General features: G+C 32.7%; 1 protein-coding gene and 1 long non-coding RNA gene across 3 annotated transcripts; one reads left to right on the top strand and one right to left on the bottom strand.

Annotated features, from left to right (window-relative positions):
* Positions 1–259: 259 nt before the first annotated feature.
* On the bottom strand, positions 260–3,082 carry LOC107923214 (protein TILLER ANGLE CONTROL 1). Its single transcript, XM_016853430.2, has 5 exons — positions 2,645–3,082; positions 2,467–2,512; positions 1,594–2,240; positions 1,062–1,212; positions 260–463 (listed from the first exon to the last, which is right to left on the bottom strand). The coding sequence occupies exons 1-5, from the start codon at positions 2,648–2,650 to the stop codon at positions 447–449; spliced, it is 867 nt and encodes a 288-aa protein (XP_016708919.1). The 5' UTR covers positions 2,651–3,082; the 3' UTR covers positions 260–446.
* A 4,899-nt stretch (positions 3,083–7,981) lies between these two features.
* Positions 7,982–13,770, top strand: LOC107924221 (uncharacterized). 2 transcript variants are annotated; one of them, XR_001691731.2, is made up of 5 exons: positions 7,982–8,611; positions 8,714–8,779; positions 9,038–9,365; positions 9,481–9,582; positions 13,096–13,770. It is a non-coding gene; the product is annotated as an uncharacterized lncRNA (long non-coding RNA). The 2 variants fall into 2 exon arrangements; XR_001691730.2 differs by lacking the exon at positions 13,096–13,770 and having other exon boundaries at positions 9,481–9,743.
* Positions 13,771–16,423: the final 2,653 nt, after the last annotated feature.

Genomic DNA, 16,423 nt, shown 5'->3' with positions numbered 1-16,423 from the left:
AAGGTTTTTACAATGTTAATAATAGAAATGTAGGAGAACTAGTGTCTGTCATTCCATACGGACGTGAGGATAGTAAAGCTTTAGTTAATGAAATAATGAAGATGAATAATCCGAGACAATAAAACAAAAACCAGAAATATTAAGAAAAAGTAGAAAAGGGAATTGGCGTGACATGAAAGCCGGATTACTGTTGTCTCTAAAGTTTCCATTATTAATATGTATAATTATCTCATCTCATTAAATAGGGGTGCCAAGACAATCAAACAACCAACAATATACTAAATCCAAAGTAGGGAAAATTACAAAACAGAATGACTCGGTTCCATATTTCACATACATTAATTCATATTATAAAACAAAGTAAAAATAAAATAATAAACATACAATTATTTAAGAAGAAACATTGGGAACATTAACTTTTAGCAGATTCGGTCATCCATTATAATTCAAACCTCAGCAAGATCTGCAACAACAACAACAATATGATCAAATGTCAACAAATTCTTCTCCAAAAACAGAACTAAATTTACTTTAAATTGAAGAAGAAAATTAGAAGGACGTACATACAATGCTGATTACTTGGTCAAAAAAAGTGATACTAATAATGAAGGATAATGGGAAATCGACCCCACCAGACATTACGACAGGGCGACGAGATTATCATGGGCCCAGATTGAAGGACAACGGTGTTTGGGACGGTTTCCTTATTGGTTTTATACTTTTGTAGTGTTATTTTTGAAAAAGTGTCCCCCCTTTTTCCCTATCCATGGACCATGGAAAATGACAGTGAGGACGGGTTAAACTTGTCTTTTGACCTAACCATGCAGGATTGGAGTACGCACAACAAGAATAGGCTGCTTCTTCACGAGGAAGGATTCTATTTGGGATAACTTATCATTTATATCCCTTTCCAATAAAAATATATCACTTTAATATTTTCATCTTAACTTGTTTATCCTAACATGTTTCTCCACATATAATACAATAAGGAAACAGATTGACATATGTTGTACGTCTCATTATTTTGCTTAAGCTAAAAAGAAAATGTTGGAAAAATATACCTGGCGATTGAAGCAAGGAAACAGATTCATTGGCTTGGAGTGTGCTGCTAGCAACAGCATCAATCACGCTTGCCTTGCACCGTCCCTCCAATTTATTACCCTTTCCTTCAAGCTCCGGATGGATCTTCCTTTTCAACATCCTCCTCATCATCTAATAACCCAAACAAATTAATTTCTTCAATGCTCAAATTTCGGCTGTCAACTTTTTATTTAAATCAAACCGTCATTTCATAACCACCTTTTAATTTTTACATACACTTGTTGAATTAAAATTTGATTTGTCCTTTTTTCCATTTTATACTTTTAGTCTTTGTCCTACAAGTTACTCACTTCACAAACTAATATTAAATCTCTGTTGTAGTGGGATTTATATTATTCTAATAGTGAATTTTTCTTTACTACCCAAAGCTTTAGTTTTACATCATAACCCAACTTTAACCTTGGTTGAAAATATAAAAAAGAAAAAGAAAAGAAAAGAGAATGGTTTTTGGATAGGAAAAGAGGCATGGGTTTTAACTTAAACAATACTCACCTGGTGTAGCATTTTGATGGGACGTGAATCCTCGCCAACTCCAACTTGAGGAATGAGTTTCTTGGCAAAAGAAAGGCCGTTTTTGGCAGGAAGAGGAGATGGCTTTTTGCAAGAATCAGTGACCAAATGGAGAGGAGAGCGGGGCTTCTTTTTTATGTCAGTATCCTCAGAGAAGAGGTCGGCCAGTGTAGTTCTTCTTCTCAGCTTTCCAGAATGGTCCTCGGTGGCATCCAAGTTAAACTTGATTTCACGATCAGTAGACCCACCAACCATCATCATCACCTCCTTTTTTCTGTAGTTCGAGTTATCGACATTTGAATCAACGTCCTCCAAACTCGGCTCGAAACTGCTCAACATCAGCGGGTTCACTTCTTCTTCTTCATCATCATCATCGCCATCAACATCTTCGTCATCGTTGTTATCAGAGTATCGTTCTTCGTCGTCGTCTTCGTAGCTCCCCGAAGCTAGGTAGTCATTTTGTTCTTCAGCCAAGGATTTCAAAGGATCGAAACCGAAGGTGCCAATTGTTAAAACGCCATCTCGCCAACCATCCAGCATGTCAACCAGTGCCACTTGTTCCAGTAAAGCTTTTGTATTGGAGTCAATTGCAATGGAATCAGTCTTCTTAACATTTCGTGCAAGCCCATCTGCACATAAAGCACAAGTCTTTTCATGATATCAATTGAAAAATACATATATATATTTTTTAAATCTTCAATGAAGAACACTGTTCTAGAGAGAATGTAAGATGCATATATATATATACACAAACTTGGACCGTAATGATACATCAACTGTCAGGAATTAGAATGCATGAGATTGGGTACACCATACAATAGGAATCTGTCACCAGAAGAAGAAAAACTATCAAACCTTTGAGGACGTTATGATGGAACCTCCTTTGCACCCAGTTGAAGATCTATTAAATAAATTAACGTCAGAAAATCCAGACACTGGAATTGATTCATTAGAAAGGGAAATCAAAGTTTTACATAGTTTTCTAGTGGAAAGAAATTAAGTAGAAACAAATTTATGGGTACGTCGTAGTTACCTTCATTTTCTCAGCCAAGCTTTAGTTTGGTGAGAAGGGAAAAAAGAAAGAAAAAGGGAAATGGAAGTCAAGGCGAATGTAGGGAGGGAGGGCTTGGGAATGTTTTATGATGGAAACGGAAGAAGTGAAGAAATTAGCAAGGGAAAGGCAAAAGAGTTACGCGGCGCGACGTGGCAAAAAGGAGTAGGGCCAAGAAAATAGGCACTGTCTTAAGGGGGTGCATGGCATGTTGGTATATACGTGTTGGGTCTATCTGGCTTGATCGATGTGGCGAAATTCTCCAAATGATACTATTATATGCACATCTTTCTCTCTCACTTTTAGTTTTCCATCACTCTTAGCTTAGGCCTTAGTAGCTCTCCCTTGCATTTTTCCCACTTTCTTTATTTTATATAGTAAAATGCTCCAAACCTTCTAGTTTCCTCACCTTTCATCTAACCCCCACCTAATCTTTTGCATTTTATGCTCAAGTACAGCTATATGTGGTACCATTGTTCTTTAAATGAGATGAGCAAAGCCCTTAATGGAACTGACCCTCTTTTAATTTTTAGCCAAAAGTTTTCAATTAATGGTAACCCATAATCACGGAAAAAGTCCATCCAGCCATCCATGAGCCGAAAGATAATGTGCTATGGAGCCTTATTAGTTCCAAGAAAAAAAAAATTGCACCCAATAAAGGTTGACGTGATCTCCAACATCTGCTTTTCTCAAGCTCCTTTTTATCATATTTGACGTGCATCAGCCTAATGCACTGTTTGCCTTTGTTCTTAACGAGTACATAAAAAAGTAAATAGTTGAAGAGTTTATATATTAGTTATTAACTAATTTTAAATCCATGCAATGCAGAAATACGTAATTTATTTTACTAGAGCATATATATATATTAATTATTATAAAACTAAAAAAATTATTGGTTATATATTTTAATGGTAATCGGAAACTGGCAATACATATATAATAAAATTTGATAATTCATACGTAGCGGTAATAATTTATTTTAGAAATACAAACAAAATCCTAATAATATCTTTAATCCCAATTAATTGAAATAAATAAAATTATCATGGATGTCTCTATATTAAGAGCTGGATTGCATTTTAATCCCTCTACTTAAAAATGGGTAAATTAGTCTCTATACATTAGATTAAACTGCAAACTAATCTTTCTGTTAATTATTTCATCTATTTCTACTGTTAAGTAATGACTGGTTGGCAAGGGCCCCGGCCCCTCTTAAAATGAAAATTTTTTCATTTGGCCCTTTAAAATTTTTAAAATTTTAAATTAGTAAATGCAAAATTGTACTTTGACCCCTTAAAAATTATAAAAATTTGATTTAATCCTTTAAAAATTATAAAAATATAAACTATTAAAATGGTAAAATTACATTTTTGCTATCGTAAAAAATATAATTTAATTTTTTCCCTATAAAAATTTTCTGACTTCGCCTCTAGTGGTTGGCAAAACAACTAGGCAATGATATGTGGTGTGTAAAATGTACCACGTGTTGATGTCACATTTTACCACGTTAGTAAATATTTAAAAAAGTTTAAAAAATTCCCAAAAATAAATAAAAGACTTTTAATAATTATTTAAATTTATAAGAAATTATAAAATTATTGCAATTATAAAAAAATTAAAAATATAAGAAATTAATAAAATAAGACTCATCAACTTAATTAACTAAAAATATAAACTCAATTTAGAAGATACATGTGTGTTTATATATGTATTTAAATTCTTTAAACACACTGTATATACATAGTTTTTATAATTTTTAATATTTTTAAAAATTATTATTATTAAATTAGTACAATATCCTTTAACTTCTAATCAAAACAAAAAGAAGCAAATCTCTAAACATCAACTTTGGAGATCCTTAATATTTGATTTGATTTTATAATTTTATCATATTTTATTTAACTCGTCAGAAATATTATAAATAGTAGAAGATTTGTATTATCAGGAATATACTGGCTAACGTATATACTCACCTACTTTGGGCACTGAATTTTTTTATTTTATAGTAAGTATTATCGATCGCGGATCAAAGTCTGTGATAAATATACGTATAGCACCTCATGAAAGTCAATTGATTAAATTGGGCTTATTCGACCCATTTGAACTGACTTGATTCGTGGAACATGTGGAGAAACCCATCTACCTAAAGCATTGGTGACCAACGAGTAAAACTAGAGTTATCATGGTAAATATGAAAAGTAATATTAGAATATTTGTAATTTTAAAAGATTTTATTTTAAAATCGTAGAGGATCATGCAAATCTCTTAAGAATATCAAATTGTGGATTGGCTTTGATCTCATCTGTCGATATAAATTAAATTGTACCGTCGGATCTGGGGGAACTCAACTGTTTTTGCTAAACCTTTGGAAGATGATATTTATATCCTCTAATTGATTTCCAACTATTGTGGTTGTTGTAGAAGTGAATTGGCGTTGAGGATGAAATATCGGGTCATTAACTTCACCTGCAGCAACGAGTACCGATACCTACCAAAAGGGTATCGATTTTTTTTTTGTAATTAATGTTGATTTCAGTGACTGTTGGAGCAGAAATATCGATACCTTAGGAAATATGTTGATACATTAAGAAAAGTATCGATACTGGATCAATACTTACCAATGTTTTAAAATGATAGAATGTCAATTTCGTATCGATTATCAAAGGGGTATCAATATCTTGTAACATATCGATACTTGGATAAAAAGTATCGATACTTTTTGTCCTGGAGCAATTCTAACTAGTTTGAAAATAGTTAAAATATATTTGAAAATATTTGACTCAATTGAAAACATTCAACTTGATTTTATGAAATTGCTCAACTTTACTTTTATTCAAAAACACTTTAATTTGTTATATCAAAACATATTAATCAATAAGGCTTAGTTTAACAATAAAATTTACTTTTTTTATAATTATTAGTGGTAGGAATGTGGTTGCTTAGGATCTAACCAATGGTGAAACTAATGGGGCTGGCAGGACCCCGGTCCCCTAAAATGAAAATTTTTTTATATGGCCTCTTTAAAAATTTTAAAATTTTAAATTAGTAAAGGTAAAATTACACTTTGGCCCCGTTAAAAATATAAAAATTTAATTTAATCTTTTAAAATTTATAAAGATATAATCTATTAAAAAAGTGAAATTTTATTTTTTATCACAAAAATTAAAATTTAATTTCAGCTCCCTCTAACTCTCATGTCTCACAACTTAATTCTCTTTATGTTTGTTAAAAAATGAAATATTCAAATAATTATATTTGAATTTTATTTAAAGGTTTTTAATATAATATAAAAATGTTATATTAATAATAGTAAAAATATGAAATAAAGAATTTTCAGAAAAATATAAATTTACTATTGTTGGACAGTAAAATTATATTTTGTATTTAATTTACTCCTATATAGCAAACATTTTAATAGTAATAAAAATAATTTTAAATCAAATATAAGGAAATGTTTACTGCAACAAGCAACCCACAAAAACATGCAAGGATTATCCGAATCATTTATAAAATAATTAATTTGTAAACCCATTAAAAATCTAAAACATTGAACATTATTTCTATTTGAAGAAGAATAATAATTAGAGCTTGTTCAGTCAAGGTAGGCTTTGGCATTCATATGGTGACACTTGGATGAGTTAGAAGCTAGCTAGGGATCCCAGAGGGCAAATCAGACAGTGAGAGGCTAAAAGTTGTTCGAAAATGAAAACTACTTAAGCTGGAAAGAAATGGCAGGGAGAAAAAACAGAAACATGTTGAAGTGATGGAATTCATGGTGACTATTGTCATTTGACCGTTTGCAGCTTGTCTGCTTATGTCCTAACCTAAAAGCCTTTCCACAATTTCAAAGGTGGTGACCCTGGAATGGATTGTAATGCTTTCTGGGTCTTTGTTGCTGCCTTACACCAACTACACAATCCAACCCTTTCTTTCTTTCACCTCCAACACCCTACGCTTTGGATTCTCCTTAAAGCATTCTAGTTCAAATTTGTAGGGACTATCTCATATGCCTCTTTTTCAGCCTGATAGGTGATGGGGGAAGCACAAATTTATCACAACATCCACATATGCGGCTTCATTTCTACTCATCATAATTATTTCCAACAAATTAAATTTATTCTTCTGGGGTTTTAAAATCTTAACATTGGCAATTAAAACAACACTAGGAAAAGCTTACAGTAACATGCAATGATTTTCTCCAAATGGAGTGAAAAGATAATTTTTTTTTTTATAAAAAAAAAAATAAAAGCATGGCCAAGTGCCCAGCAGCATCAACTTTTTAGATATTGAAGAAGTTCATTTCCAGGAGGAAAAAATTGAGTCCATTTTATCTGGCTGTGAATGAATATTCTTATTATTGGATATCAAATGGCAAAGTCCTGTCTGGTCGACTGGTCGCCTTTATTTTACTCTGTTCCTCCAGAATCGTTTGCTTTATTATTATAGGTCGCCATACAGTATTGAGAATGAATGAGGACCAGAAGTTCTTCAGGGCTTACACTATCAACAGATATCATACAGTATCTATTATCTTAACGCACATGCACTCAGACCCTCAAAGACCCACTTTAAAGATTAACTGGTTGAATTAGCTCCATTGGCCAAATCTGGTGGATCAAACAAGCATCCCATTGGCTCATTTTTTTGCTAACGGAATTTAGTAGGATCCACATGACATATTCCGACACAAAATGGACATTCCGAGGAGACATTGTGTGGAGTGTTTTATTTGGGGCAGCATTACCCATCTCCCTATCTCATGAATCACTAACTATTCCAACTCATGATTTAATCAGCAAGGATAACAAAAGCTAGCTAGGGGTTATTTTTAACAAAACTAGAGATACCATACTTACCTGCATCACCTTTATATCCCATGCTTTATGTTCTTCATTGCCATAGATTTCCATCACTTGTCCCTTCTTCAATAGCATGGTTCTCCCTTTACAGCAACTTGAGAGGCTCTCTCTACAAATTCAAGAGATAAAACTTTTAGGTTATTGGAATATATAATTATTTAATATATTATCAATTAAGTTACGTTATCCGGTTTAATTCATTTGGTTTAAACATAATATTTTGATGTTTGGTAAAGTATAATTTATTAAATTATCCTTTTATAAAAAAATTTAACCAATTTTAGTTCTTGTAATATTTTTAATTTCAAATTTTCCATAAAATTATGGTAACTTATGAAATACTGTTTTATTATTACACATTAATTTTTTATTTTTTTTGAAAGAGAACATTTGGATCATTTTATAAGACCAACCCAAAAAAAGAACAAAACGGAAAAACAAAAAATAGAAGGCCGTTCAAGGAAACCAAGCCCAAAATCAAAACATAAAAAACAAAACAAAAGAACAATACATAGCAGCCCATCAGCAAAAGATCCAGCTCAACAGGTGGGGGGACTAGATATTTCCATCCAGCTGTTATCCAAATTTGAACCCCACATCAAAAGCAACAAAATTTATTGGAAAACAATCCAAATTGGAACCCCACATCAAAAGCAACAAAATTTATTAGAAAACGTTGCTTAGTCATAACTTGCCCTGAATAAGCATCAGCATCAATCAAAATCACCGTAGAAAAAAGAACAAAAACAGCACAACCCTTAACCCTTCATTTTCCAGATCCAAAATCACCACACAAGCAGCTCTTCATTTTCACATGCACTCCAGTCCGTTCCGATCAGCAAGCACCGCATCCTCCGCGCCAGAAAAGACCATACTCACCAGATAAGAGTTCTCTCTATTCTTAAGACCCTCGGTAGCAATAAAGTGAGCAACTTGGTTTGATTCGCGATGGCTAAAACGAAAAACACAAAAGACAAAACCATAGCTCAGTTGTTTAGAGTCTTTTATAATAGCTGCTCACTTAACTGAAGGAATAAACCGAGATGAATCGCCTGGAATCCCGCCAAAGCTTCTGCAGCAAAAAGAGAAGGTACACTCGAAAGAAACACTGTTTTAAAGCAAATCACATCTCTTTTTTCATTTCCTACCACCATCCCAGAACATGACTTATTCCTCTGTTTGTTAAAAGCAGCGTCAAAATTGATTTTTACCCTCGATCCAGTCGGAGCAACCCATCTGTTAGTAATCTGTCTAGCTGGTAAGTTCGTCTTCACTCCATCAAGTTCTTTTAGGGAGTTTTTAACATAACCTGCAATTTGAGAACCAGAAGTAGAAACTCATTCATGAATGAATCTATTTCTTGATCTCCATAAAGCCCACATAGTGCATGCTATCAACCTAAACTTAGCCAATGAATAGGATTTGAACAAGTTTTTAAACCACTCATTGCAATCTGTACTTGCTTCTGTGTTAGGCCAAAAAACCCCTAAGCTTTCCCATGTCTCCTTTGCTGTAGGACACTCCCTGAACAGATGCTCCGGTGTTTCCCCTTCATGTTGACATCTTCGACAAGTGGTTGATCCCATCAAGCGTCTATAATGAAGGTTACCGAAAGTAGGCAAATAGTTACTAGCAATCTTCCAGTTCGTAATTTTAATTTTTGGAGGAAGATCAAGGGTCTACAATCTCTTGTAAAAATTTTTATAATCTAGTTGTCTTTGAGTTTGTCCATTATGTAAAAGACATTTATGTCCACTCCGGACAGTATTCATATTAAGGGATCCTCATGCGGATGCATAGACAGTGAGACACAAAGAATTCTTTCGGCATCCATCTCCTCAAAGGTATTGCGAATGAACTCAACATTTCACTTTCTTGAATTAACATCAATCAAGTCTGCTACTATCAAAAGCCCCGAATTTACATTCATACTCTGAACTCTGAAATCTATACTATCAGGTACCCACTCGTCTCCCCAGATAGAGACACTCTTCCCGTCCCCAATTCTCCAGCCCAAGCCCTTTTTGAAGAAGTCCTTTAGCAGTCCAAATGCTTTGCCAGGTAAGAGAAAGTAAATTTCCTAATCTGAAACTAAGGAAATCTTAATATTTAAAATATTTTGCTTTCAACGTACGCGCTAGTAAAGAGTAAGGAGGATTATGTAATAATCGCCAACCCTATTTGGCTAGTAAAGTAATATTAAAAAGATTCAAATTACAAAACCCCATACCACTCTCTTCCTTAAGCAAACATAACGACTTCTAATCACACCAATGCATCCCTCTCTTACCAAAATTTTTTTTCCACCAAAATGCACTAATTAAGTTTTCCATTTCAACACAAAAATTTTTTGGCAAAAGAAAACAATACATCGAGTAAGTTGGAATTACTTGTAAAACAGCTTTTATAATTACCTCCCTATCACCTTGAGAGATATGCCTAACATTCCAATTATTCTTCTTCTACTTCAATCTGTCCTTCAAAACCTGGAAAGCCATTTTCCTTTTTCGTCCCACCATGTTTGGAAGCCCCAAATATTTTTCCATTTCTGTCAAACAGCGAACATTAAGAGTTTAGAATGCCAGAATCTTATCATGATCAGTCACATTTGAACTGGAAAAAGCTGTAGATTTTTCGAAGTTTACACATTGCCAACAAGATTTGTACTCTCTAAGAATATCTTTGAGCACCATGATCTCCCTATCAGAAACCTCACCAAAAAGAATACAATCATCTGCAAACATAATGTAGGTAATAAGAGGGGAAGATCTACAAACCTTAGCCTCTAGAATTCTCTTTTACCGACTAACAAGTTTCATCAATGCAGAAAGGCCCTCCCCACAGAACAAAAATAAAATAAGGGCTTAGAGGATCCCCTTGCCTTAACCCTCACGAAAGAGTGAATCTTGAGCATTCTTCACCATTAATTAAAATAGAATAGTGAACCAACCTGATATAGTGTAGGATAATATCAACAAAAGAATCAGCAAAACCCAATTTTAACATGATACCTTGAATGAAAGGCTATTCCACATGATCATAAGCCTTACTCAAGTCCAGCTTCAAGGCCATAAAACCTTTTTGCCTACATCTTTTATTCTTGAAAGAATGAAGAACCTCATAAGCCAACACCACATTGTCAGTAATAACTCTAACCAGTACAAATGCGCTTTGAGCTTCATCAATTCACCACCGTCTTTGCAATAATCTTATAGATTACGGTACATAGGCTAATAGGGTAAAAATTTTTCAAATTTAGAGGATTTGCAGTTTTTGGGATTAAAACCAAGAAAGTACTATTGATGTCTACTGGCGATCTTCCGTTGTTCAGAATATCCAAGCAGAATGTGCTAGTATCCTTACCGATAATAGACCAGTACATCTGGAAGAAAATAGCAGGAAAACCATCTGAGCCAGTAGCTTTTGTAGGCCCCATACCTTTCAAAGCCTTTTTAATTTCCTCATTTGTGTAGATAGCTGTAAGACTTTGATTCATATTGTCATTAATACAGCACGAGACCCTCGAAAGAATATGATCCAAATTGTCGATTCCTCTAGAATCAAGTAAGTCTAAAAAATAGTCGCGAGCAATTTCCCTATTCTCGATATAATCAGTAGCCATCGAGCCATCCCTCCTTTGCAATCCACAAATGCGATTTGTACGCCTTCTTTGAGAAGTAAATTTTTGAAAGAATGAGGTGTTTCGATCCCTATTTTTCAACCAATTCACCCTAGCTCGTTTTTCCCAATATCTCTCCTCCTTATCTATCTCCATGTTAAGGTGTAATTTGACATCAACCAGCTCAGCCAAAGATTCATCCGTCAGAACAATTTAACTCTTCCAATCTTTTTGTTAATCTTTGAACATCATACCCTCTTCTTTGTTTAATCTTGCCCCCTCAGCTCTACATCCCCTTAGAAAGAGATAAACTCGACTAATAAAAGAACCTGAGCTACCATTCCATAATCTTCCTACTTCATTCTCGCAGGACTCTTTTAAAATCCACGACGCCTCAAAATGAAACCTTCTAAGTTTTTGACGTGAATCCCCAACCTCCGTCTCAAGAAGCAATGAACAGTGGTCTGACAAAAATTGAGGAAGGTGCCTCAAAGAATAATTCGGAAAAAGTTGAATCCATGCATTTGTGGCAACTCCTCTATCAATTCTCTCTCTTATGATATTTTCCAACAGACGTCCCCTTTCCCAAGTGAACCATACCCTAGAATATCCAATATCTTTCAAATGACAATCCTCTAAAGTCCTTCTAAAAGCTTTCATTCTAGCTTCCTCCCTAAGAGCCCTACCTTGTTTTTCATTAGAAAAAAGAATATCATTAATATCACACCTCCAACTGACCACGGTAGAAAATTATTGCTCCCTAGACAACGTAACAAATCCCATGTTGCGGCTTTATCCCTTACATCCGGTGCCCTGTAAAATCCCGTAAATGTCAACTGAGGATTTTCTTCCTTCTCTTGTATTTCAACATCAATGTGATTTTTGGAGAAACTCTTCAGATTAACTAATTGCCCTTCCATTCCATCCAATACTAAGACCCCCTCGAGTCCCTTCCGCAGGTACATTAATACCATTAAAAAAACTACACATTCTCCTAACAGCTTCCATTTTAACAACATTCAATTTTGTCTCCATGAAGAAGACGATTTGGGGATGATAAATTTTCAGTATATGCGGAAGTCTTCTAACTGCTCGCAGACTCCCTAACCCGCGAACATTCCAACAAAAAATTCATTTCTTTCGGTCGGCATACCCATTAAAAATCGCCAATAATGTTTTAAAATGGGCAAATTGCCCATCAGTAACTTCAAACGAATCCGGAATAATGGAAACATTAGAAGTCAAAGAGTCAAACCTTTGTCTTTTATTTCTTTCCTCACTAGCAATAGGATCGTTTTCCAACTCACAATCCATTTTTGGTAGATTCAGCCCATTACGAGGTCTCACATCCTCCAATCCCTTAATTAATTCCCCACAATTCAAATTGGACTCCAACTGTTGACCTTTGCGTGGCAGCAAATCTCCCCCAATAATGGGGCGTGATTCTTGCTTTTGACTGTAATTAAATTCAAATTTGGATCCTTCCAGATTAATTCCAAGAAAATGATTACAATCAAACTCATGATCTTCTCTCATAATTGTTCCTTGAATTTTGGCCCAATTGCTGCTCAACTCTATTCTTTCCAAAAAAATTATTTCACCCTCCTCCCTCAGCCAAATGTTGTTGACTGTGGTGGCTCTCCGCGGCTGGGCCCTTAATGTCAGATCCCAACCCACTTCCACTTCCTGTATTCCACATTGTAGTCTCATCGGACAAAAACTATCTCTATGGCCAAGACACCCACACAAGAAACAAAACAAAGTCAGCTTTTCATATTTGAATTTTGCATACGTGAAATTGGATTCAGAAATCATAATTTTCTTCCTTCGTTTCAGCAGCTTTCTAACATCAATCTTAACACGAATACGAAGAAAACTTTTATAGCCATTGGACAGTTGCTTCATATCATATTCTAGAAATTTACCAATGAAGTTTCCAAATTGCACTGTCACAGATTCCCTAAAAAATCCTGGTGGCAGATCGTGAATTTGAACCCACCAATCAGAGTAAACCAAAGGAATAGACAAAGGATCCTCATTCTCCTGTATCATATGGGCAATCAAGAGGTGACTATTGAAGGTCCAAAGGGCTTCTGTAAGAACACGATGGATATCAACTTCATTAAAAAATTTGAAAAGAAAACGTTTTTCACCCAAATCTGAATTTTGCGCACCCTCCAAGGGGTGCCAGATGTTTGGCAACGTATTCCTTATGGCTGGGAGATTAACAATAGTAGCTGTTAAGAACCATCCCACCAAACAAAAGCTATACACTGTACTGTGCGCTTCAACCTCAACTGGGATAAAAAGGGCCTCCTATTCTCCATCCTCCAAACTCAAATCAGCCAAACCCCTCTCCATTCCTAACCCTCACCTAATAGAGAAAACAAACTACTTGACAGAGGCCAAAATTAGTGCGAAAGAAACACAAATACAAAAGAAAACAAAAGGATTAAACAAAAAGATAAAAACAGAGCGTGCGAGACAACAGACAAAGGTGTGTCAGAAGACAGACAACTCATGTGATACTTTGCACATTAATTTTAGTATCTGAATTAAATTGAATAAATTGTTGAACTTTTTCTTTGTCGTTGTTGAACAGTTAAGCCTAATTATGATAACTTATTCAATAGGCATAATAACTTAGTCGACCCTTTAGCTTTACAAAAAAATAAAAAATAAAAGGTCATTTTAGCTCTTAAACTTATATTGTTTATCAAATCACTCCAAAATAAGAGTAAAAGTTGGCGTCTAATCACTTTGTTTAAGTGGCAATATGTAGATTGCAGCATTAGCAATTAATTAATTTTTTAATTATAAAAATTATTTAAAATTTAAAATTATTAAAAAGGTATAAAAGTTATATATATTTTTTACAATTTTTAAAAAATTAATTAATTGCTAATGTGGCATACAAGTGGATATTACGTCAGCAAAGTAAACAAATATTAATTTTTCTATCCGTTTTAAGGTGATTTGACAAATAATGCAAGCTTAATGCTAAAAAGACAAAATTAAATGAAAAGATAAAATAACTTTTTTATAAAATTGAAGAGCCAAATAAATTATTATGTCTTTTAAATATGGCTGTTGTCTTAGAGAGAAGTGGAACTAAAATTTTAAAAAAAAATTAGTTATATGTATACATATATGTATTAAAACTTGCTATATCCTCTTATACTAATAAATTTGAATAAGTTACACGAACTTTTGATTTTGCAAGAAAAATTGCAAAAAAAAAAAGTAAAAAAGATGAAATTGATTAAAATAATAAAATTAATAGGTAAATTTGTCTAAAATTTTAGATTCCAAACAAATTATAAAATTATTTAAGAAAGGAGTGGTATTAAGATTATTCCTATATTTCAAAACTGTTAACACCATCGGATATATGAAATTATTACTCCAAACATAGTAATCACATTCCTCTAAACAAATGTTTAAAATTCAACAATGGTAATCACATTCTCATAATCTTACATAAAATTATAAGATAGTTTTTATTTTTTAGTCAGCAATCTTGATATCCTTGCGCATCGAGGAAGTAATTTAGATTTAGTTGGTGCTGCTTAGGATTGGGACTGGGTGGAGTTCATATGGTTTTATTTCCAACGTGGGTTGGTTCACGATCGAACTACTTTTCTCCTTCCTGGAACAACCCTGTCCATGATTTTCAAATCATTGAAATCCACATAATTTCCTCCGTTGATGATGAATCATAGTGGAGTAGGAGTCCTTTAGGGAGACACCAATTACTGTTGCTTCTCTAATAATTAATTAATTATCTTTTCCTTGTAGTAATGCTTGATAGTTGAGTTGAATCTCCTAATATCTTAAATCACAGATTTTAGTCTTTTTTAGCAACCTTTTATCTACCCCATCAAATGAGTTTACTGGTTTTAATTATTTAAAAAGAATTTTTTTTATGTAATTTAGAAGTGAGTAAAATTCGATTCGAAAAAATTGAAAAAAATTTAAATTTCGAGTTAATCGAATAGAGTTACTTGAATTATTCGAGTCAACTTGAATAAAAAATTTCAGATTTCAAGTTCGAGTCGAATTGAATTTTTACAATTCGAATAATTCAAATAATAAATTAGTATAAATACCGTTTTGGTCTTGTCAATTTTGAAAATGAGCAAATTGGTCTCTCTCTTAACAAAAATTACAAAAAAAAATCAAAGTAATTTTCAAAATAATTTTTAAAATTCTAAATATTTATAAAAATTCTAAAATTTATATATTTTTAAAAAATATATAAAATAATTTTATAAAATAATAATTTTGAAATTTAAATAAGTGATTAGTGATTCAAGTTTATTATATTAAAATATCTTTTTATTTTTTTATTTTGCTTTAAAAAAGTTTTTAAATATATATTGTTTCAAATTTATGTGTTCTAACATGAAAATAGTTATATTGTACAAGATTTTAATTTAACATTATTAATTTTTCTAATTTAACTCGAACGGTTTCCCTCGATTTGATCGAACTTTCATCCCTAATTTGAGTTATCCAAAAATTCAAATAAGAAATGGCAAAATTGCGTCATTTTGATAAATATTTACATTTTCTAAAGTTAAAAATCAAAATTATCAAGTTAAATTTAACAAAAAACTATGTTGTTTTGATTAATGTTTACCCATTAGTCATACTTTCTTTCCCGAATCATCCCACTCTCCTTTTTTCCTTTACTCAAAATTAATCTAAAAATTTATACTTCATCTACTAGTAAAATAATCGGTTCATGTAAACGGAACATTTAGTATAAATAATAAAATTCGTTAATTTGACTTAATTGGACTCAATTTTTTTGACTCGACTTGATTCGAAAAAAATTTAAATTGAGTTCAGTTCCTTAAATAGGATTTGTTAACTCGACTAAATCGAAATTTTTTGACTCAATCCAACTTGACTTGATCGAATATTCACTCCTAATGTCATTAAATAAAATTTGTTTTATAATTTATATTGTGTCGATATATTATAAAAACCTTAAAATCTGCCCTAGTTTTCTTTATTTTGGAATTTAATCTCTGTAATTTTATTTTTAGGAATAGATTTTTTTTTAGTTTTCAAATCTTAAAATTAGGTCCAATTGTTAATTGTTATTATTTTGTTATGAAATTTTGAAATAAAAAAAATATCACTTGATAGTCATGAAATTAAAAAATGATGTTGTAATCAACATGTATTTAATAAAAAAATTTAACAGTGTTAACAATTAGACTTGAATTTTTAAATATAAAAAATAAAGAGACTAAATTCTTGAAAATAAAAACA

This window comes from Gossypium hirsutum, chromosome A11 (assembly GCF_007990345.1).
Source record: "Gossypium hirsutum isolate 1008001.06 chromosome A11, Gossypium_hirsutum_v2.1, whole genome shotgun sequence".
NCBI lineage: Eukaryota > Viridiplantae > Streptophyta > Magnoliopsida > Malvales > Malvaceae > Gossypium > Gossypium hirsutum.
The sequence above is the reverse complement of the archived record's forward strand: the minus strand, read 5'-3'. Positions and strand labels throughout refer to the sequence as shown.

Excerpts from the sequence above, each read along its gene's own strand:
- LOC107923214 (XM_016853430.2), bottom strand. Across the intron at positions 2,241-2,466 it reads CCATCATAACGTCCTCAAAG|ATGGGCTTGCACGAAATGTT; the intron begins GTTTGATAGTTT and ends CTTTATGTGCAG. Across the intron at positions 1,213-1,593 it reads CCATCAAAATGCTACACCAG|ATGATGAGGAGGATGTTGAA; the intron begins GTGAGTATTGTT and ends TTGGGTTATTAG.